The 23,620-nt window shown below is 47.8% G+C and overlaps 1 protein-coding gene across 3 annotated transcripts in view; it reads left to right on the plus strand.

Moving 5' to 3' along the window:
• The first annotated feature begins 20,730 nt into the window (after positions 1 to 20,730).
• Positions 20,731 to 23,620, plus strand: part of pepd (peptidase D) — a 200,619-nt gene continuing 197,729 nt past the window's right edge. For 2 of the 3 annotated variants that reach the window (XM_063067266.1, XM_063067268.1), the window contains exon 1: positions 20,876 to 20,995. In XM_063067266.1, coding sequence (XP_062923336.1) covers positions 20,928 to 20,995 — 68 coding nt within the window. In that variant the 5' untranslated portion in view covers positions 20,876 to 20,927. Of the gene's footprint in view, positions 20,789 to 20,875; positions 20,996 to 23,620 lie in introns of those variants that run through there. The other variant, XM_063067267.1, reaches the window with a different exon arrangement.

A 23,620-nucleotide genomic window follows, 5' to 3' on the forward strand; every position in this document is an offset into this window, starting at 1 on the left:
TTCTTCATTTATTTGGCAGAATAAGAATCCGAGACTGGGTAAAATACATTTACAGAAAGCTAAGAGAGATGGAGGTTTAGCATTACCTAACTTTAGATTTTATTATTGGGCTATTAATATTCGACATATGAAATTTTGGTTACTTGACCGGGATATACTATCTATTCCTAAATGGGTAGCATTGGAATTACAATCTGTTCAGGGTTATACACTTGGTTCTATTTTAGGTTCATCTCTTCCTTTTGATTCGAAACGCCTTAAGCAGGTCTCTAACCCGATCGTTAAATATGCTTTGCGTATTTGGTTTCAATTCAGAAAATTTTTTGATCTTAATCAATTCGGGTTAGCGATTCCTATTTTAGGTAACATATTTTTTCCTCCCTCTTTTACGGATTGCGCTTTTCAAACTTGGAAGACTAAGGGTATTTTACGGTTTTTGGATTTATTTTTAGATGGTTCCCTTATGTCTTTTGAACAATTATCTAATAAATATAACCTATCAAGAATACATTTTTTTAGATATTTACAAGTTAGAAATTTTCTAAGTACTATACTTCCTTCCTTTCCAATGCTTCCTCCTATATATATTTTAGATTCCATTCTTGACTTCTAAAGAACCTTTGGATCTGAAAAGTATCGGGAATTCACAACTCCCTCCCCCTCTAGACATAGGGAACTGATTTTACATGCTCTACCCAACACAACATCCCTCTGTGTAACCTCACTACCCCAACCTCCATGTACCACAATTCTCTCTCTATTTCTACTCCCCCCACAACACCAACCCTCTGCTTCTCCTCCTTCTCCTTCTCCACCTCACTCCACCCCACACTGCAGCCCACATCCATGGTAACCCTTTCTACCACACCCACCCAACTAACCCCCCCTTCCCTCCGCTGCTCTCACACTCCACTGCATGGTGTGGCCCCTGCACACACCCTCCCCTCCAATGCAACTCCTGCATGCGACTCTCCCAGGACTGCAGCTTCTCTCTCCACTGCATGCCACTCTCTACTGTAAAACCCCTCTCCAGAGGAAATGTTTAAGGGGAACCTGAGGGGGAATAAACTTCACTCAGAGGGTGCCATGCGTGAGGAACGAGCTGCTGGTGGAAGTGGTTGATGTAGGTTCGATTGCAATATTTAAGAGAAGTTTGGATAGGTACCTGGCTGGGAGGGGTATGGCAGCCTTTGGTTCCGGTGCAAGTCGATGGGAGTAGACAGAATAAAGGTTTAGCACAGACTAGTTGGGCTGAAGGGCCTGTTTCTGTGCCATAGTGCTCTGTGACTCAGTATTGCACCTCAATTGTCAGGCTGGATAATGAGCAGAATTGTTTGGGATTTGAGACCATGAGCTGGTGAGTGGGATGTCGGCATCTCCCTGCCAAGCAGAGGCAACCCCAGTCTGCTTCATGTCGGCAGAAACAGCCACTTCCTGCAGGCAAATCTTAAAATAAATCTGAAGAAACATCCACGATGGGAATCGTGTCCCCATAGCAACCACAACATATCACATATCCTGCCTGAGATGGTAAGGTGGAGAGTGTTGGAGTGAAGTCGATGAGTAGGAAGTTTTCTGTGTACAGTCAGAACAGGCTGGATCATAGTCTGTCCACCCAGAGCTGGAGGAGCAATCAGAGAGTGACCAGAGCAGTGGGTGTTGGGAGCTCAGAGCTCAGAGCAGGCTGGAGGTCGTCGTCTTCTTGTGTAGAGAGGTTATGTGAATAGAGCAGATATTAATTCAAGCTCCATACATCAAAGTTGCTGGTGAAGGCAACAGGCCAAGCAGCGTCTCTAGGAAGAGGTGCAGTCGACGTTTCAGGCCGAGACCCTTCGTCAGGACTAACTGAAGGAAGAGTGAGTAAGGGATTTGGAGGGGCGCCCCCTCCAGCTTTCAAATCCCTTACTCACTCTTCCTTCAGTTAGTCCTGACGGAGGGTCTCGGCCTGAAACGTTGACTGCGCCTCTTCCTATAGATGCTGCTTGGCCTGCTGCGTTCACCAGCAACTTTGATGTATGTTGCTTGAATTTCCAGCATCTGCAGAATTCCTGTTGTTTGCGTTTTAATTCAAGCTCATCCAGTCTTCAGTTCTTCATGTAAATTGTAAATTACAAGCAATAAATTGAAGTTAAAAGCACACCTTTGCAAATAAACAATGCTGTCTGTAAGAGATATTGTTTGCAAAGTGGTGATAATGAGATGTGTGCGTGTGCATCAGCCAAATGTTAAGACAATGGGGTTGTGTTATCTGGCCTGCATCAGTTGAAGGCGCCTGAACCTTCAAGTTCACTTTCAAGTATAATTGTCATTCACCCAAATGAAACAGTATTTCTCCAGGGCCAAGGTGCAAAACACAGTACATTCAGACCCTGCTGTTTCGTTACAATGGGGTTATTAAATTCTTTATTGAAATTTGTAAAAATGACAAAAATTCATTCTAAAGAATACTTGAAACTTCTCAAGAGCAGCCACCATTCGAGTAAACATTCAATCAGCCAATGAGAGCGCTTTACATACACTCTGGGCCACTCACAGCCAATCACATATTAGTTCGCACTCTGCCTCTCCCGCACGTGTAAACGTTCTTACTCTCTCGACAATTTATTCCTTGTTTTCACCCATAATGTCTGGAAAATGGACTGTGACTTCCAGTGAGGGTAGTACACCTAGGAAAAGCATTAACATGGATGGTGATGTTGAAGAGTTAATAACGAAGACTTTTGAGAATTGGCAGAGCAATGCACCCTGGGTGAATCTGAGGACATAGATGGAGAAGAAACCTCACCACGAGATTCCTCAGCACTGGTATCACCACGGTCACACAAATCATGGACCGATTGATCGATAATAACCCTGACTGGGAGCAAAGCAAAAGAGAGGTGTTCGCAACATGATTTCCTGTTACTGAGGACTGCTTTATGAAAGGAAACTTAAGAAAAGGCAGTCAAATGTTGTAGCCTACTTGAAGAAGAAGCCAAAGTCAGAGGAGAATCCACAGCCTGGTCCGCCCTCCAGGATGTAACCACCACCTGCCTCCTTCCTCTGCTGAGATGTGTTGCTGCTCCACTGACGTACAGATTGGACCGATGTGCGTGGTTGTTACTCCACGGATTATTGTGTATACACAAATAAAATGTCATACCTCATGTTTGATTTCTATTATTAGGCAGACACACACATTTACGCAATGTTATAAGCATAGCACTGATTTACATAGTGTTCCAACTCCAAGGAACCCATCCTCAGCATTAAGCAGGGTCTGAGTGTACCAACAGTCATACACAGCACAAGGCACCTCCATCATATATAAGATATCAGTCAAATACAGTCACAGAAAAAAGTCCACGAATGTTGCAGAAATCTGCAGTCAACCTCAATACAGCTTGTCTTTTACCGAGCAAACACTGGGGGCAGCACCAATGCCAGCATGGATGGTATGCCACACCACCTCCAATGGAGTGCACCAACTTCTACCCCTCTTTCCTGGGCGGCTGTAAACAGGCAACATGGCGCCCAAGACCCAGTCCTTGCTACAACCACGTGGTCCATCGCTACCATCCACCAATAAGTCAGAGAATCAGACTTGCAGCATTCCATGTTAACACTATCCAAAAGGGTCTTCCAGTGTCTTGTCAATTATAACGTGCTTCTACTGTAGATACGTAACTCAAAGGAACTATTTGTCACCAAAGTACTGGAGCGAATGATGTCAACAGGAGTTGGTAAAAGCAGATCCAACTACTGGCCAATGGAAACAAGTGGGGAGGGGGGGGAGACCAGGCCCAATCATTGCCCAGTGGAAATTGCCCAGTGCATAAACACGAGAGATTCTACAAATGCTGGAAATCCAGAGTAACACACACAAAATGCTGGAGAAATTCAGCAGGTCAGGCAGCATCTATGGAAATGAATAAACAATCTATGTTTTGGGCCAAGATCCTTCATCAGGACTGGACAGCAAGGGGGAAGATGCCAGAATAAAAGAAGTGGGGGGGAGGGGAAGGAGTACAAGTTAGAAGGTGATAGGTCGACAGGCCCAATCACTGACCAATGGGAATGTACAAGGACAGATCCAACACTGACCAATGGGAATTGAAGAAAATAATCTTGGCCACTGATCAAGCAACACACATAAAAGTTGCTGGTGAATACAGCAGGCCAGGCAGCATCTCTAGGAAGAGATACAGTCGACATTTCGGGCCGAGACCCTTCGTCAGGACTAACTGAAAGAAGAGCTAGTAAGAGATTTGAAAGTGGGAGGGAGAAGGGGAAATCCGAAATGCCAGCATGGATTTCCGATCATTTCGGATCTCCCCCTCCCCCTTTCAAATCTCTTACTGGCTCTTCTTTCAATTAGTCCTGACAAAGGGTCTCGGCCTGAAACATCGACTGTACCTCTTCCTAGAGATGCTGCCTGGCCTGTTGCGTTCACCAGCAACTTTGATGTATGTTGCTTGAATTTCCAGCATCTGCAGAATTCCTCGTGTTTGGCCACTGATCAGTGGGTCTCATTTTTTTTTCAATTCAAATTTTTATTTCTATTTGTTCTTATTTTACAAAGCAGCACAGCATATCACAGAGCAGATACAGTACAGCATATTTACACAGCCATCCCATGACAGGAAAACAAATAAAAATAAAAAATAAGACAGAAAGAAGTTCTAACTTAAGTTTAAATTAACATACAACCAAAATTGATCCCAAGCGTCTTGCACTTTTCCCTCACTGTTAATTCTTCCCAATGTGCTCATATGATGAAATCTTAATCATTTCCTCAGTCCATTCCTTCACAGTGGGACATCTGGGTTTTTTCCAGTTTTGCAATATAATTCTTGCAACTGTGATGAGACCCACCTTTAAAATAGTAAATTTGTCATTGTTTGCATTAGGTATTGTTGTCCTATCACCCAGGAGACAAAGCCACGGGCACAGGGGCAGTGTGGGTCTCATTTTCACTTGGTCAATCTTCCCTTGTGGATTTCACTTCCTCTGTCCCAGAGGGTCCATTAGACACGTTATTCATTAAGTTCCATTTTCCCCTCATTTGTGTCAGCTATATTTCACTTATTGATGGCATTTTCCTATATCATCCTAGTCCTAGAGTCGTACCCTTCAGCCCACCATGCCTATGCTGAACGTCATGTCTATCTATAACATTCCCACTTGCTTGCATTGTTTCCACATCCCTCTGTGTCCAGTTCATTCAAGTACCTGTCCCAGTGTCTCCCTGTACAAGAAGGGTCAGAACCACCTCTATTTCCTGAGGAGACTGAGGTCCTTTAACATCTGCCGGATGATGCTGAGGATGTTCTACGAGTCTGTGGTGGCCAGTGCGATCATGTTTGCTGTTGTGTGCTGGGGCAGCAGGCTGAGGGTAGCAGACACCAACAGAATCAACAAACTCATTCGTAAGGCCAGTGATGTTGTGGGGATGGAACTGGACTCTCTCAGGGTGGTGTCTGAAAAGAGGATGCTGTCCAAGTTGCATGCCATCTTGGACAATGTCTCCCATCCACTACATAATGTACTGGTTGGGCACAGGAGTACATTCAGCCAGAGACTCAGTCCACCGAGATGCAACACAGAGCGTCATAGGAAGTCATTCCTGCCTGTGGCCATCAAACTTTACAACTCCTCCCTTGGAGGGTCAGACACCCTGAGCCAATAGGCTGGTCCTGGACTTATTTCCTGGCATAATTTTACATATTACTATTTAACTATTTATGGTTTTATTACTATTTATTATTTATGGTGCAACTGTAACGAAAACCAATTTTCTCCAGGATCAATAAAGTATGACTATGACTATGACTAAACGTTGTGACTGTTCCTGCCTCCATCTCCTCCTCGGGCAGCTCATTCTACATACATTCGGAATCAGAATCAGGTTTAGTATCACTGACACATGTCATGAAATGTGTTGTTTTGCAGCAGCTGTGCATTGCAATATATAGTAACAAGGCTATGTATTACATTAAGAATATGTAAAATTAAATAAGTAGCGCAAAAAGAGAGGGAAAGATCTGAAGAAGTATTCGTGGGGTCATTGTTCATTCAGAAATCTGATGGTGGGAGGGAAGGAGCTGCTCCTGAAATGTTGAGTGTGCATCTCCTTCCTGACGGTAGCAATGAGAAGAGGGCGTGTACCGTGTGATGGGAGTCCTTAACCATGGACGCTGCCTTTTTGAGGCATCACCTTTTGAAGTGTCCATGATGGAGCAGGCTGAGTTTACAACTTTCTGCAGCTTTTTCCGATCCTGTGCAGTGGCCCCTCCACACCAGACAGTGACGCAGTAATCAGTTGGAATGCTCTCCACCGTGTAAAATAGGAGGATTTTTTTTTTAGCTAAAGGGTGGTGAATCTGTGGAATTCTTTGACACAGATGGCTGTGGAGGACGTCATAGAGTATATTTAAAGTGGAAGTTGCTTGATTCTCGATTAGTCAGGGCATCAAAGGTAACGGGGAAAAGGCAGGAGAACGGAGATGAGAGGGATGTGGCGTTGTGGTTAGCACAACCCCTGACAGTGTCAGTGACCCCGACGCTGCCTGTAAGGAGTTTGTACGTTTGCCCCATGACCATATGGGTTTCTTCCAGGTGCTCTGGTTTCCTCCCACAGACCAAAGATGTACCAGCTGATAGGTTAATTGGTCATGGTAAATCATCCCGGATTAGGCTAGGGTGAAACTGGAGGTGTGGCCTGAAGGGCTGCAAGGGCTTGTTCCATACTGCAGCTCAATAAATAAACAAATAATGGGAAGGCAGCACAGACTCAATGGGTCGAATGGCCTAATTTGCTCCTATATCTTATGGTCTTATTTACCCCTCAGATCTCCTTTGTACCTCCTCCCTCTCAGCCTGGGCCATATAGTTTTTGACATTGGAGCAAACACTGACTATAAAACCCACCTATGCTTCTCAGAATGTGACAGAGCTCCATTATATCACCTCTCAGCCTCCTTCCCTCCTTCCTTCCAAGGAAACCAGTCCCAGTCTATCCACCTCTCCTTATAACTCCAGCCCTCCAGTCCAGGCAACATCCTTGTGAATCTTTTCTGCAAAAGATTCTGCAATCCCCGAAACGTCTTCCTTTTCCTGAACTGTGGTGGTTTCCTTAAGGTTGTTAGAGCCATGGTGGGGTGGGGAGGGGGGTAGTGGGATCAGCTCCACTACCTATTACATGCTCCCAATGGTTTGTGTTTCAAATTGCCTCCAACAACCAAGTCCAGCTCCTGGCCTTCATGTGTGGCTTAGCTTCTAAGCCTAGCAGAACTGTTTCTACCGACAGAAGAAGGTACAAGGGCGGGTTACTGATGCTTTAAAACCAGCTGTTTTGGGGGAAAAAGGGGCTCGTCAGCCGTGGTTGGCAGCTTATCTAGAAGGAAAACTCAGATCTCAAACTTCCACCGCTTTACGGCTATACCCACTCATGGGGAAGGCTTCGAGACTAACCCTGAGGAAAAATCCAGAGCTGGGATCCCTAAGGCAGCCCAACATTGAACTTAACGCTGCCTGGCAACTCCTGCAAAGCCACTGGTGTCAAACTGTATTGGTCTCCACCTTTCCTTTGGATTCATCAGCTGTGTGGAGAGGGGGAGCCTGCTACACAGGCAACAGCTTACTCTCCATATCGTACCGCCCAGGCTTTCGCATTGGCCTGTATATTGACACATCTATAGTCAACCCCGACTAATGGAGGCCTAGGGTAGGTGATGAGAATGGCATAAGATAGTGCGTGAGGCTTGCAGCTCTGCAACGTGTCAGCAGTCAGCTGTTCAGTCCAGCTGATGCAGAGTCTGCAGGTGAGACTGAGCCTCTCTGGTCAGAGTGTCTCAGACCCTAAAGAAAAAGTCCAGCTTTATTTGTCACATGTACATCGAAACAGGCAGTGAAATGCGCCATTTGTGTCAATGACCCACACAGTGCGAGGATGCGCTGGGGGCAGCCTGCTACTGCCAGCATAGCGTGCCCACAACTTACTAAACTTAACCTGTAAGTCTTCATAATGTGGGAGGAAATAGGAGCACCTGGAGGAAACCCACGTGGTCACGGGGTGAGAGTACAAACTCCTTTAGCCAGCGGTGGGAATTGAACACGATCGCTGGCGCTGTAAAGCATTTTGATGAGCGCTTTGCGACTGTGCTGCCTGCTGTATGCATCAAAGACAGCTGCATTGCCCCAGTCAGCCTCACCCAGGAGTGACAACACACTACCCAATGACCTGGCACCTGATCCACAGGCACTCAATAATGTGGGGGAAGATTAGGTGAGAGCCTAATGGAATAAGTTCTTGAACTCGGAGGACAGAGAGCTGCCGAATGAGGTGGAAATCCCAGCCCAGTCTTCAGATTCTCAGCTCAGGGTCAGACGGAGGTGTGGTGTTTCAGGAGTACAGTAGTGTGAGGCCCAGGGGGCGGGTGGAAAAATTTGCCAATTTAAGTGAAATTCTGAGGCTGAACGGAGCTGCCCCATCTTGCCCCACTAAGTCCCTAGATTACAGGGCCAGTGGCCATAGGACAAAGGAGCAGAATTAGACCATTCGGCCCATCGAGTCAGCTCTGCCCTTCTATGATGGCTTGTTAAATATACCCAATATAACCCCATTCTCCTGCGTTCTCTCCATAACCTTTGATACCCTGATTAATCAAGAACCTATCAATCTCCACTTTAAGTATACCCAACAACTTGGCTCCATAGTTGCCTGTGGCAATGAATTCCGCAGATTCACCAACCTCTGGCTAAAGAATTTCCTCCTCATCCTTCTTCTAAATGGACATCCCTCTATTCCGAGGTTGTGTCCTCTCGTCCTAGACTCCCCCAATATAGGAAATATTCTCTCCACATCCACTCTATCTAGGCCCTTCTATTTGTGGTAGGTTTCAATGAGATCCCTCCTCATTCTTCTAAACTCCAGCAAGTACAGACCCAGAGCCTTCAAATGCTCCTCACATATCCCATCTCTCTCAGGACCCACCATTAGCTCTTGGGCCCTCAGAGACTCCATTTTCCTCTCACCCCACTATCCCCAAACACTCCAAACCTCCCTTTCCCTAAGACACTACAAACCTCTTACCCCTCCAATCCCAGCTCTCATCTGTGCCGGGTTTTCACTATCCCCTCTCTGAGGCAGAACGTTCTGTCCTCAGTAAGGGCCTCACCTTTGTCAACCATTCCCTCTGACCTTCCCCTCTCTGAGACAGAAGGTTCTGTCCTCAGTAAGGGTCTCACTTTTGTTCCCCTGCGCTCACACCTCAGTGAGTTCCACGCCCGCCACAGCGCTGAGCTCCTCTTCCGCCACCTCCGTCTCCGAGCCTATTTCTTTGATAAGGACTCCCCACCCCACACAGATGACCCCTTCTCCCAACTTCAATCCTCCTCTTCTTCCTGGACACCCACCCCTCCTTGGTCTTCTGCCTGTTCTGGACCTTTTCATTGCCAACTGCCGACGGGACATAAACTCTCTAGACTTCAACACTCCTCTCTCCAAGTCCAACCTCACTCCTTCCAAACGCTCTGCTCTCCACTCCCTCTGCACTAATCCTAACCTCACCATCAAACCCGCAGATAAGCAGGGTGCTGTTGTAGTCTGGTGGACTGACCTCTACCTTGCTGAGGCCCAGCACCAACTCTCAGACACCTCCTCTTACTTACCCCATCAAACAGGACCCCACTAAGGAGAATCCAGCCATTGTCTACCACTGCCACCAACCTCAAAATTCTCACACCCCACACCTCCCGTTTCTACCTCCTACCCAAGATCCACAAACCTGCTTGTCCAGACCCATTGTTTCAGCTTGTTCCTGTCCCACAGAAACTCATATCGGCATACCTCTACTCTGTTTTATCCCCCCTAGTTCAGTCCCTTCCTACCTAAAACCACGACACTTCACACGCTCTGGATCTTTTCAATGATTTCAGGTTTTTTTACTACAGAAGTACGGTACCTATACACCTCCATCCTCCACCAGGAAGGCCTCAAAGCTCTCATTTTCTTTATGGACAACAGACACCAGTTCCCCTCCACCACCACTCTCCTCTACCTAGCGGAACTTGTCCTCACTCTATATAATTGTTCCTTTGGCTCCTCCCACTTCCTTCAAACAAAAGGGGTTGCCATGGGTCCCAGCTATTGCCTGCCTGTTTGTCGGCTAGGTGGAACAATCTATGTTCCAAGCCTACACTGGTGACCATCCTGCACTTTTCCTACGCTACATCGATAACTGCATTGGTGCTGCTTCCAGCACCCATGTGGAACTCGCAATTTCATCCACTTTGCCTCCAACTTCCACTCTGGTCCATTTCTGATACTTCCCTTCCCTTTCTCGATCTCACTGTCTCTAACTCCCGAGACAGCTTATCCACTGACGTCTATCATAAACCAATCGACTCTCACAGCTACCTGGACTATACCTCGTCCCACCCTGCTACTTGTAAAAACACCACCCCCGTCTCTCAATTCCTCCGTCTCCACAGCATCTGCTCTCAGGATGTGGCTTTTCATTCTAGAACAAAGGAAGTGTCCTCCTTTTTCAAAGAACCCAGCACCCTACCAGGGACAGGGTTCTTCTTGTCCACACCTACCACCCCACCAGCTTCTGCATCCAGCACATAATTCTCCAAAACTTCCACCATCTCCAACGGGATCCCATCACCAAGCACATCTTTCCCTCTCCCCCACTTTCTGCAGGGATCACTCCCTATGCGACTCCCTAGTCTATTCATCCCTCTCCACTGATTTCCCTCCTGGCACTTATCCTTGCAAGCAGAACAAGTGCTCCACCTGCCCCTACATCTCCTCCCTCACTACCATTCAAGGCCTGAAACCGTCCTTCCAGGTGAGGTGACACTTCACCTGTGTGTCTGTTGGGGTCATCTACTGTGTTTGGTGCTCCCGTTGTGGCCTCCTGTACATCGATGAGACTTAACATAGATTGGGAGACCGCTTCGCTGAGCATCTATGCTCCTTCCACAGGAGCAAGTGGGGTCTCCCAGTGGCCACCCATTTTAATTCCACTTCCCATTCCCATTCCAATATGTCCATCCATGGCCTTCTCCACTGTCGCGATGAGGCCACACTCAGGTTGGAGGAACAACACCTTATATTCTGTTTGGGTAGCCTCCAACCTAATGGCATGAACATCGATTTCTCAAACTTCCGGTAATGCCCCTCCTCTCCTTCTCCATTTCCCATCCCCTTTTCCTTCTCTCATGTTATCTCCTTGCCCACCCATCACCTCCTTCTGGTGCTGCTCCCCCCTTTTTTTTCCCTTCCATGGCTTTCTGTCTCTTTCACCCGTCAACTTCCTGGCTCTTTGCTTCATCCCCCGCCCCCACCGCTTCAGGTTTCACCTGCCTCCTGGTGGTTCTCTCTCCACTCCCCCAGCTTTCAAATTTACTCCTCAGCTGTTTTTTCTCCAGTCCTGAAGGGTCTTGGCCCGAAACGTTGACTGTGCTTTGTTCCATGGTTGCTGCCTGGCCTGCTGAGTTCCTCCATCATTTTGTGAGTGTTGCTCATACATTAACCCATTAATTTCCAGGACCATTCTCATAAACCTCCTCTGGACTCTTTCCAATGCCAACACATCCTTTCTTCCAGGGCAGCCCACTCTCTCCCCCATACGGAGCAAGGCTTCTCAAAAATGTTGGAATGGCAAGTAATCTCACTCATTCCCATAGATCCACCTGTCACCAGTCTGACTCTGAGAGATCCCTGCTTCCATAATCCCTCCATGGACTTCTATTTTCACTTGGTTGCCACGAGCAACAGACAAGCTGGTGAGGAGTGGGCAGATGTAAAGTGCTTCTCAGTCCAAATCCTCTTCTGAGGATCGTGCTGAAGTTTTAAATTTTAATTGAATGCTCAGAGGGTTGGAATTTGTTTAAATCTCTGATGAATAATTGAAGGATAGAACCCAGTGGTGACAATAATAATGAAAAAGTGCAAAGCAATATTTGTCCTTAATCTATTTCTACAGTTTCTGGGAGCCTTACTCTGAATCCATTCTATCCCTGAGCTGTAACCGTGCAATAGGACAGTGTACAGGAGCTTTACTCTGTAATTAACCAGATTCAGAATCTGATCAGCTTCATTAGCACAGACTTATGTCCCAAAATTTGTTGTTTTGCAGCAGCAGTAGAGTACAATACATAAAATTGGTATAAATTACAACAAGAATATATAAAAAAAGAATCATAAAAATAATAGCAAAGTTACAATAACAACTATAAAATATAATAAATGGTGCAAAGAGAGAGAGTCAAATAGTGAGGGTTTATGGACCATTCAGAAATCTGACAGCAGAGGGGATGAAGCTGTTCTTGAAATGTTGAGTGTGTGTCTTCAGGCTCCTGTATCTCCTCCCTGGTGGTAGCAACGCAAAGAGGGCATGTCCTGGGTGATGGGGGTCCCTAATGATGGATGCTGCCTTCTTGAGGCATCGCCTTTGAAGGGGTCTTTAATGGTGTGGATCCTCGTGTCCGTGATGGATCTGGTTGAGCTTACACCCCTCTACAACCTTTTTCTACCAGTGCATTGGAGCCTCCATATGCAACCAGTCAGAATCCTCTCCACAGTACATCTGTAGAAATTTGCTACAGTCTTTGGTGACATACCAACCTCACTCCACTCACTAAGAAAACAAAGCAGGCAGAAGAAAGAAAATCATAGGCCAATTAGCCTGACTCCAGTTGTAGGGAAGTTGTTAGATTCGATTGCTAAGGATGTGGTTTCAGGTTACTGGGAGGCACGTGATAAAATGCGCCAAAATCAGTATGGTTTCCTGACAAATCTGCTGGAATTCTTTGAAGAAATAGTAAGCAAAGGAGAATTGGTTGGTGTTGTGTACTTGGATTTTCAGAAGGCCTTTAAGAAGGTGCCACACATGAGGCTGCTTATCAAGGTAAGACCCCATGGTATTAAAGGAAAGATTCTAGCATGGATAGCAGATTGGCTGACTGGCAGGAAGAATGAATAAAGGGGGCCTATTCTGGTTGGCTGCCAGTGACTAGGAGTGTTCCGCGGGGGTCAGTATTGGGAATGCTTCTATTCAATGGTTTGGATGAAGGAATTATTGCTTTGTGTCCAGGTTTGTGGATGACATGAAGATAGGTGGAGGGGCGGGTCGTGCTGAGGAGGCAGGGAGTCTGAACAAGTGCTGAGACAAGTTTGGACAGTGGGCAAAGAAGTGGCAGTTGAAATACAGTGTCAGGACGTGCACTTTAGTAGAAGGAATAAAAGTGTAAGCGGGGAAAACGTTAAAAAATCAGTGGTGCAAAGGGACTTGGGAGTCCTCATGCACGACTCCCTAAAGGTTAATTTGCAGGTAGAGTGGGTGGTAAGGAAGGCAAATGCAATGTTAAGCATTCATTTTGAGTGGACTAGAATACAAAAGCAAAGACATAATGCTTAAGCTTTAAAAGGCATTGGTCAGACTGCACTTGGAGTATTGTGAGCAGTTTGTGCCCTTGATCCAGGAAAAGATTTGCTGGCATTGAAGAGACTCCAGAGGAGGTTAACGAGAATGATTCTGGAAATACAAGATTTAATGTATGAGGAGCATTTAATGGGCCTGTACTCACTGGAGTTCCGAAGAATGTGGGGGGGGGTTCTCATTGAAACCTATCGAATATTGAAAAGCCAAATAGAGTAGACATGGGGAGGATGATTCCTATAATGGGGGAGTCCTGGACCAGAGAGCACACCCTCCATTTAGAGCATAGATAAGGAGGAAATTCTTTAGCCAGAGGGTGGTGAACCTGTGGAATTCATTGCCACCGATGACTGTGAAGGCTGAGTCATTGGATATACAGTATTTAAAGCAGAGGTTGATAGGTTCCCTTGTCTTCGAGTCTCCTCAGAATCCCAGTGGAGTCTAGTTGCTTGTGAGCCTTCTTCATAATTGTATCAATATGTTGGGCCCGGGATAATCTTACCAGCCTAATGTTAGATCAAATCTTTACCATCAGGAGTTCTGCTTTTATCAGTAATATTCAGCCATTGAGCACTTGAGGGAAAAGTGCTTAAAGGTCCCGTCCTCCTTCTCAAAATAGTACATAGCATCTACCCGCCTCATTACCACACCTCCCACGGTGTGACCATCTCTCATTAACAGCCCTCATCCCACAGTGTGACCCCCCCTCAGTACCACCCCTCCCACAGTGTGACCCTCCCTCAGTATTACCCGTCCCACAGTGTGACCCTCCTTCAGTACTACCCCTCCCACAGTGTGACCCCCCCCGTCAGTACCACCCCTCCCACAGTGTGACCCTCCCTCAGTACCACTTCTCCCACGGTATGACCCTCCCTCAGTACCACCCCTCCCACAGTGTGACCCTCCCTCAGTACCGCCCCTCCCACAGAGTGACCCTCCCTCAGTACCGCCCGTATCACAGTGTGACCTTCCCTCAGTACCGCCCCTCCCACAGTGTGACCCTCCCTCAGTACCGCCCCTCCCACAGTGTGACTCTCCCTCAGTACCGCCCCTCCCACAGTGTGATCATCCCTCATTAACACCCCTCATCCCACAGAGTGACCCTCCCTCAGTACCACCCCTCCCACAGTGTGACCCTCCCTCAGTACCACCTCTCCCACGGTGTGACCCTCCCTCAGTACCACCCCTCCCACGGTGTGACTCTCCCTCAGTACCACCCCTCCCACAGTGTGACCCTCCCTCAGTACCACCCCTCCCACAGTGTGACTCTCCCTCAGTACCGCCCCTCCCACAGTGTGACCCTCCCTCAGTACCACCCCTCCCACAGTGTGACCCTCCCTGAGTACCACAGCTCCCAGTGTGACTCTCCCTCAGTACCGCCCCTCCCACAGTGTGACTCTCCCTCAGTACCGCCCCTCCCACAGTGTGACCATCCCTCAGTACTGTCCCTCCCACAGTGTGACTCTCCCTCAGTACCACCCCTCCTACAGTGTGACCCTCCCTCAGTACCACAGCTCCCACAGTGTGACCCTCCCTCAGTTCCGCCCCTCCCACAGAGTGACCCTCCCTCAGTACCGCCCCTACCACAGTGTGATCATCCCTCATTATCACCCCTCATCCCACAGTGTGACCCTCCCTCAGTACCACCCCTCCCACGGTGTGACCCTCCCTCAGTACCACCTCTCCCACGGTGTGACCCTCCCTCAGTACCACCCCTCCCACGGTGTGACTCTCCCTCAGTACCACCCCTCCCACAGTGTGACCCTCCCTCAGTACCGCCCCTCCCACAGTGTGACTCTCCCTCAGTACCGCCCCTCCCACAGTGTGACCCTCCCTCAGTACCACCCCTCCCACAGTGTGACCCTCCCTCAGTACCACAGCTCCCACAGTGTGACTCTCCCTCAGTACCGCCCCTCCCACAGTGTGACCCTCCCTCAGTACCACCCCTCCCACAGTGTGACCCTCCCTCAGTACCACAGCTCCCACAGTGTGACTCTCCCTCAGTACCGCCCCTCCCACAGTGTGACCCTCCCTCAGTACCACAGCTCCCAGTGTGACTCTCCCTCAGTACCGCCCCTCCCACAGTGTGACTCTCCCTCAGTACCGCCCCTCCCACAGTGTGACCATCCCTCAGTACCGCCCCTCCCACAGTGTGACTCTCCCTCAGTACCACCCCTCCCACAGTGTGACCCTCCCTCAGTACCACAGCTCCCACAGTGTGACCCTCCCTCAGTACCGCCCCTCCCACAGAGTGACCCTCCCTCAGTACCGCCCCTACCACAGTGTGACCCTCCCTCAGTACCATCCCTCCCACAGTGTGACCCTCCCTCAGTACCGCCCCTACCACAGTGTGACTCTCCCTCAGTGCCACCCCTCCCACAGTGTGACCCTCCCTCAGTACCGCCCCTACCACAGTGTGACTCTCCCTCAGTACCGCCCCTACCACAGTGTGACTCTCCCTCAGTGCCACCCCTCCCACAGTGTGACCTTCCCTCAGTTCCACCCCTCCCACAGCGTGACTCTCCCTCAGTGCCACCCCTCCCACAGAGTGACCCTCCCTCAGTACCACCCCTCTCACAGTGTGACCCTCCCTCAGTACCACCCCTCTCACAGTGTGACCCTCCCTCAGTACCACCCCTCCCACGGTGTGACCCTCCCTCAGTACCTCTCTCTCTGGCTATCCATCCCACAGGATGATGACGGTTCCTTTCAGTCAGTTAGTGGGTTTTGATATGTGCGTCCTGGACTGGCTGTACAGGCCGATCCTTGACGGGCACTGCTTGCCACAGACTTGGCAGGTGAGGCCTGGAGGGACGGCAGGGGCAGAAGCTCTGTTGTGGCACTTGCTGTGCCTTTCCTCTGTTGCCTCGTTCAGCTTGTTCTCAGCAGCGGCCACACCTTTATGATGGCGTCCCTCCATTGTGAGCGATCTCGAGCCAGATCCTCCCATGCTGATGGGGCAATGTCAGCTTTCTTGAGGCTCCTGTACAGAATATTCTTGTACCATAGTCGCTGGCCTCCTTATTTTCGGGTACCACTGGACAGTTGGCTGTACAAAATGTCCTTGGGCAGTCGTCCGTCAGGCATTCTGGCAACATGTCCTGCCCAGTGCAGTTGGGCTGACATCACCAAGGTTGAAACTGCTGGCATTCCGGCTCGAGAGAGGACCTCGGTATTGGAGACCTTGTCTCGCCGGGTGATCTTCATCAGAGAACGTAGGTGACGCTGCTGCAGTTGGTCAAGCTGGCGTAAGTGTCTCTGACATGGGCACCACGTCTCACATCCGTATAACAAGGTTGATATGGCAACGGCCCTGTGTACCTTGCACTTGGTGGCCAACCTGATGTTCTGTGACCAAACTCGATCTTTCAGCTGACCGAAGACAAAGCAGGCTTTTCTGGTTCTTGACTCAATCTCTACATCCAGAGAAGCTGAGGATATTATTATGCTGCCCAGGTAGCAAAACTTGTTGACAGCATTGAGATGAGTGTCATCAATGAGGACAGTTGGTTCTTCGTAGCTTGAGCCAGGAGCTGGTTGGTACAAAACTTCTGTCTTTTTCAGGCTGATTGTCAGTCCGAAGCTTTTGGCTGCACTGGCAAAGCGACTGGTAAGTCTTCGAGAGAGTGGGCAACCAGTGCACAGTCATTAGCAAACTGTAGCTCATGCGCCACCATGTCCCTGCCTTTTGATTTTGCTCTCAATCTTGCGAGGTTGAGGAGCCCACCATCAGTCCTCGTTTGTAGGAAGACCCCTGACCTCAGGTCTGATGTGGCATCCTGAAGAACAGCAGTGAAGAATAGTCCAAACAGAGTAGGAGCCAGAACACAACCCTGTTTTACACCGTTGCTGATGGAAAATGGGTCTGACAACTCACCACACGTGTTGTTGAAGCCTTCCATGCCTTTGTGGAACTGACGGATGATGATGGTTAGGCATGGGGGGGCAACCGAATTTTGGTAAGATCTTCCACAGTCCATCTCTACCAACAGTGTCAAACATGTCCACTGTACTACAGCCTGTTCAAAAACCACACTGGCTTTCTGGAAGGATGTGTCACTGATGTTGGACACCAAGCGTCTAAGGATGATCTTCGCGAGGCATTTTCCCGCAACTGACAGAAGAGAGATGCCACGGTAATTGTTGCAGTCTCTCTTGTCTCCCTTGTTCTTGTAGATGGTCATGATTGATGCGTCTTTGAAGTTTTGTGGTAGTTCTGCAGCTCCCCACAACTTTGTGAACAGCTGGAGCAGGCATGATGCAATGTGTGACCACCATACTAGTAGATCTCGGCTGTGTTACTGTCAGACCCTGGTGCTTTGTTGGGTTTTAGCTGTTTGTTGGCTTTGGTGACCTCATGAAGAGTAGGGGGAGCATCTAGCTCGAACAGTATGGATCGAGGGGGTACTCTGTCCAGTGCTTCATCGGTGATGGTTCCTGGTCTGTTCACCAGCTCATGGAAGTGTTCTTGCCCTCTTTTCATGTGCCCTGACTTCTCAGTGAAGATAGACGTACTGTCTTTCCTCAGAAGTTGTGAGATGCCTTGTTTTGATGGACCATACACAACATTGATTGCCTCTTTCTTTCTTTCTTTTTCAATATTTTTATTAGTTTCATAATAATAAACATAGCATAATATTGGGAATACATTGTTGTAATTGACATAGTTAAATATAAGCCCAGTTGACACTTAAATTTTAAATCTCCTAATCATACAGTATACAGATGAACAATATAAAACAAAGAAAAATATCTAAAAAAAAATCATGAAAAAGGAAAAAAAATATAAATATAACCCCCCCCCCAAAAAAAAATTAACCTAAACAGTGTTAATCAACTAAACTAAAAAAAAAGACATGGGCTGTTATGTAACATCATAAAAAAAGGAACCATTAGTATCGATGACTCTATTCCTCTCAACAAATATTACAGAGAAATAGAATAAGTTTGGAAAAGGTCAAATTACATATGAAAATGTTGAATAAATGGCCTCCAAGTCTTTTTGAATTTAATAGAGGGATCATAAACAACACTTCTAATTTTTTTCCAAATTTAAACACAGCATAGTTTGAGAGAACCAATGAAATGTGGTGGGAGGATTAATCTCTTTCCAATTCAGCAAAATGGATCTTCTAGCCATCAATGTAAGAAATGCAATCATCCGACGAGCTGAAGAGGTTAAATGACTTGATTCTATCATTGGTAACCCAAAAATGGCAGTAATTGGGTGAGTTGTAAATCAATATTCAAAACAGTTGAGATAATATCAAAAATATCTTTCCAATATTTTTTCAACAAAGGACATGACCAAAACATATGAGTTAAAGAAGCTATCTCGGAGTGACATCTGTTACATATGGGATTTATATAAGAATAATAACGAGATAATATATCTTTAGACATATGAGCCTTATGCTCTACTTTACATTGATTGCTTCATAGAAGCTTCTTGAGTCATTACAGTCAGCGAAGGCTTGTAACTCCTCGGCCTTGTTCGCCCACCGCTGGTCTTTCATAGCTCGGAGGTGCCTCTGCAAAGTTGATTTTGCACTCAGAAAGGCACGTTTTTTGGAACTTGAGTTTGGGTGTCGAAGAAGAGTCTGGTGAGCAGCTGCCTTAGCTCTCAGAAGGTCTTGCACAGATTGGTTGCTCTCATCAAACCAGTCCTGATGCTTGCGCTTGACTTTCCCCAAGGTGTCCTGAGCAGTCCTGTAGACTGTTCCTGTGAAGACATTCCAGTGCTCAGTAATATCGTCTGATGGATTCTCAACCACTCTGCTTAGAGCAGTTTCCATAGAGGATTTCAGGGCATCAGCACACTCGTGATGTTTCAATTTGGTGGTGTTCAGCTTTTTGGGTGGTTTGGCAGCGTTCAGTCTGCGTGGAGGTTTGATCGATAGATATAGATCCGACTGCACCATTTGATGATCAGTTGAGCACTCAGTTCCACACTTAACTCTGGTGATACGAATGTCAGAGATGTCTCGTTGTCGGGTGCTGACGTAGTCAATGACATGCCAGCTTTTAGATCGTGAATGCATCCATGTGCATTTGAGCTTGTCCAGCAATCTGAACAGTGTGACCCTCCCTCGGTACCATCCCTCCAATGGTGTCACCCTCCCTCGGTGCCACCCCTCCCACAGTGTGACCCTCCCTCGGTACCACCCCTCCCACAGTGTCATCCTCCCTCGGTACCACCCCTCCCACAGTGTGAGCCCCCCCTCAGTATCACCTCCCACAGTGTGACCCTCCCTCGGTACCATCCCTCCAATGGTGTCACCCTCCCTCAGTACCACCCCTCCCACAGTGTGACCCTGCCTCAGTACCACCCCTCCCACAGTGTGACCCTCCCTCAGTGCCACCCCTCCCAGTGTGACCCTCCCTCACTGCCACCCCTCCCACACTGTGAGCCCCCCCTCAGTATCACCCCCCCACAGTGTGACCCTCCCTCAGTACCACCCCTCCCACAGTGTGACCCTCCCTCACTGCCACCCCTCCCACAGTGTGAGCCCCCCCTCAGTATCACCCCCCACAGTGTGACCCTCCCTCAGTACCACCCCTCCCACAGTGTGACCCTCCCTCACTGCCACCCCTCCCACAGTGTGAGCCCCCCCTCAGTATCACCCCCCACAGTGTGACCCTCCCTCAGTAGCACCCCTCCCACAGTGTGACCCTCCCTCACTGCCACCCCTCCCACAGTGTGAGCCCCCCCTCAGTATCACCCCCCACAGTGTGACCCTCCCTCAGTACCACCCCTCCCACAGTGACCCTCCCTCAGTACCACCCCTCCCACGGTGTGACTCTCCTTCGGTACCACCCCTCCCACGGTGTGACCCTCCCTCACTGCCACCCCTCCCACAGTGTGAGCCCCCCTCAGTACCACCCCTCCCACAGTATGACCCTCCCTCAGTACCACCCCCCTCAGTGTGACCCTCCCTCAGTACCACCCCTCCCACAGTGTGACCCTCCCTCAGTACCACCCCTCCCTCAGTGTGACCCTCCATCAGTACTACCCCTCCCGCAGTATGACCCTCCCTCAGTACAAACAACCCCTCCCAATGTGACCCTCCCTCAGTACCACCCCTCCCACAGATTGGCGCCCCCTGACTGCCTCTCTTTCTGTGCGACTTCCACTTAGTAGCTCCCCCTGTTGTTCGCAGTGTTGGAGACCATGAGCGGCGCGGTGCGCTCTGGGATCTGTAGTCTGAATTCTTTTACGAAAGACCGGCGACTCCGCCCCGTCGGATATGATTGGTTGTTGAATGCCGAGGGGGCGCGCACCTGCAGAATTAAGCACATGACAGGTCAAATGACCTGTCACATGCGAGATCGTATAGCAAGATGGCGACGGATGAGCGGTAGGTTGTGTTTGGTTGTTAGGCTGTGGAGTTTGTGTGAAAGCAGATATCGTTGTCACGGGGTCGAGAACAGGGAACAGTGATCAGGCCATTACCGGGGTTCCTGGCCGCGCTTGTAGCCGGGATTTGGGGAAAGGGGATGAGAGGTCGGAGTGTGGGGGACAAGCCGAGGTGGGGTGGTCGCCCGGTGTATGGGCTGCGTGTGAGGTAAGGCGGCCAGGCTTTGTACGGGCCATGGTCCACGGGCTTTTACCAAGATAGTTCTGACTACACGGCTGCCGTCTGAAGGTTTGTAAAACTCAGCCGCAAGTTGTGTTAAGTCAACGTTGTCCTCTTGCGGAAGTGCTGAACCCTCTGGAGAATGAAGAGCCTCTGTCAACCTCCAGCATTTAGTGCTCTGATGCCAAATTTGTATTTATGTTCAGTTCTTGGTTATTGACAATTCCAGTAGAATTTGCTAGGGTTGGTGAGATACAGAAAAAGCCCCAACGTTATTGTATGTTGGTTGGTCTCTGATTGACTTGGGTGCCCAATTTGTTGTGCTGGCCCTTTAACCTAAGATCACTTTTTAAAATTTCTGCATCCTTTATAATGTGGTAACCAGAATTGAGCACAATACTCCCAATGTGGTGAAAGCAGAGTTTTATAGAGCTGCAACAATGTTTTCAAAGTGGGCATGCCTTCTGGGCAAGTAGAAGTGTGGTGAGCTTTCTTGGCTGTGGTGTTTAATATGACCAGAGCAGGGTATTGATGGTGTTCACATGTAGGAATTTGAAGCTCTCAAACCTCTCGGCCTCAGCTCTGTTGATGGCACATGAATGTGCACCACCCTCCCTTTCTGAGCTCAATGACCAACTTTTGTTTTGCTGACAGCAAAGAACGTTGAGATAATGCCATGCCTCTCAGCTGTCAAAAGGGAAGCGGTGGGTGTAGTCTACCTAATTTTCTAAAAACATTTACTTAGGATTGACAAAATAAGGTTTGGTGATTAATGGTTGGGAATAGTTAAAGGATTGAAGTGAGTTAAGGATGGTTGGCTTTGTTGGGGGGGTCTCCACTGACATCAGTTGTTGGTCCTTTGGTATTTGTGCTCTGTATTTCTTCTCTATTCTTGTAAACTCCTCATCCACACTCTGCATCTGTCAAAGTAAAATTTGTTATCCAAGTTTCTATGTTGTCGTACCTGAGATTCATTTTCTTGCAGGAATTTATAGCGAACTAAAGGAATATGCTGGAATCTACAAAGAAAACTATGCATACACACTGACAAACAACCAATGTGCAAAAGAAGTCAAACTGTGCAAATAAAATTAACTGAGCGCTCGAGTTGTTGAAAGTGAGTCTGGTCAGAGTTGAGAAAGTTGTCCATGGTGGGAGAAGCCTTGCAGAGATTCAGCAGGAGTTTGGTGAGGCCTTAGTTGTAACAGTCTGCAGGCTTGAACTTATCTCTGCTGTAAAGTATAGTTGCTTTGCCTGTGCAGAATTTGAAATGGTTGTCTTCAGAGAGGGTAAGGGTGGCTTCCACATGGTGGGTTAAAAAAAAGCATCAGTGTGATAGGGTTTCACTGTAACACCTCAGATTAGATACAAAATTCTGCAGACATAGTGAAATCTGTTTTGTGGCAGAAGTACAGTTGTAATACACAAATACTGTAAGTTACAATGATAAATATTAAATAAGTAGAGCAAAATAGTGGGAAGCAACACACGTTTTGTGTCGACTGTTTATTCCCCTCCATAAATTGAGTTTCTCCAGTGTTTTAAGGTCAGATCAAACTTTTTATGTGTATTAAACGTTTGTAACGGTAAGGCTCTAGGACACAACCAGCAGGGCAGACCATAAGACAGGAACAATTGGGCCACTTGACCCATCGAGTCTGCTCCAGCATTCCAACCTGGCTGCTTTATTATCCCTCTCAACCTCATTCTCTCCTGCCTTCTCACTAAACCTTCTCCCTGTCTAATCAAAAACCTATCAATCACCACCTTAAATATACCCAATGACTTGGCCTCCACAGTAGTCTGTGGAATTAAAATCACATAAATACGATTTTAATTTTAACTGGCATGCAATGTACTTAATCCCCTGTCTTGGAAAGTGGGACTGGAATCAGTCCCTTGTACTGTGCCCAAGTTCCTTTTATCAAATAGAAACTTGTCATCTGCTCTTTGGTGTACCTTTACACAATGATTATGGGCAATACTCTAGGTTTATGGGGTGAGATAATATCTGATAAGAGACGTTCTTGGTAATGAGTCCAGTGACTGAATCTTGCTGATCTCTTATGATTGTTCATTGCCCTAGTGAACTTCATTCCAAACTCTGTCATAACCATTACCTGGGGTGGAGACCAAATGTCTGAAAGTCTGGAGCCAAGGACTTGAAGGTGGCCTGTCTTGAGATTAGAGACCTATCTGATGGGTGGTTAGGAGAGTGGGAAAGGAGCTTGTTTTTGCTGTCGTTGCTGCTTGTGGTGTTTACAGGCCCTGTGGCCATGTGTTGGTGCCAGAATGTGTGGCAACGCCTGTGGGCTACCTTGCATGTGTTGGTTGTTACTGCAAACATTGTTTTGATGTACATATGATAAATTGAATCGACTTTATTTCTTTCATCCTTCACATGAGTAAAAATCTTTGTTACGTCTCCTCTAAATGTACAATGTGAAATCATAGTAATTTATAATGAATAGAACAGTCAGTGTAACATAGAGTACACTCAAATCAGCGTGAGTTAATCAGTCTGATGGCCTGGTGGAAGAAGCTGTCCCGGAGCCTGTTGGTCCTGGCTTTTATGCTGCAGTACCGTTTCCCGAATGGTAGCAGTTGGAATAG

Source organism: Mobula hypostoma, chromosome 14 (genome assembly GCF_963921235.1).
Source record: "Mobula hypostoma chromosome 14, sMobHyp1.1, whole genome shotgun sequence".
In the NCBI taxonomy this organism is placed as follows: Eukaryota; Metazoa; Chordata; class Chondrichthyes; order Myliobatiformes; family Myliobatidae; genus Mobula; species Mobula hypostoma.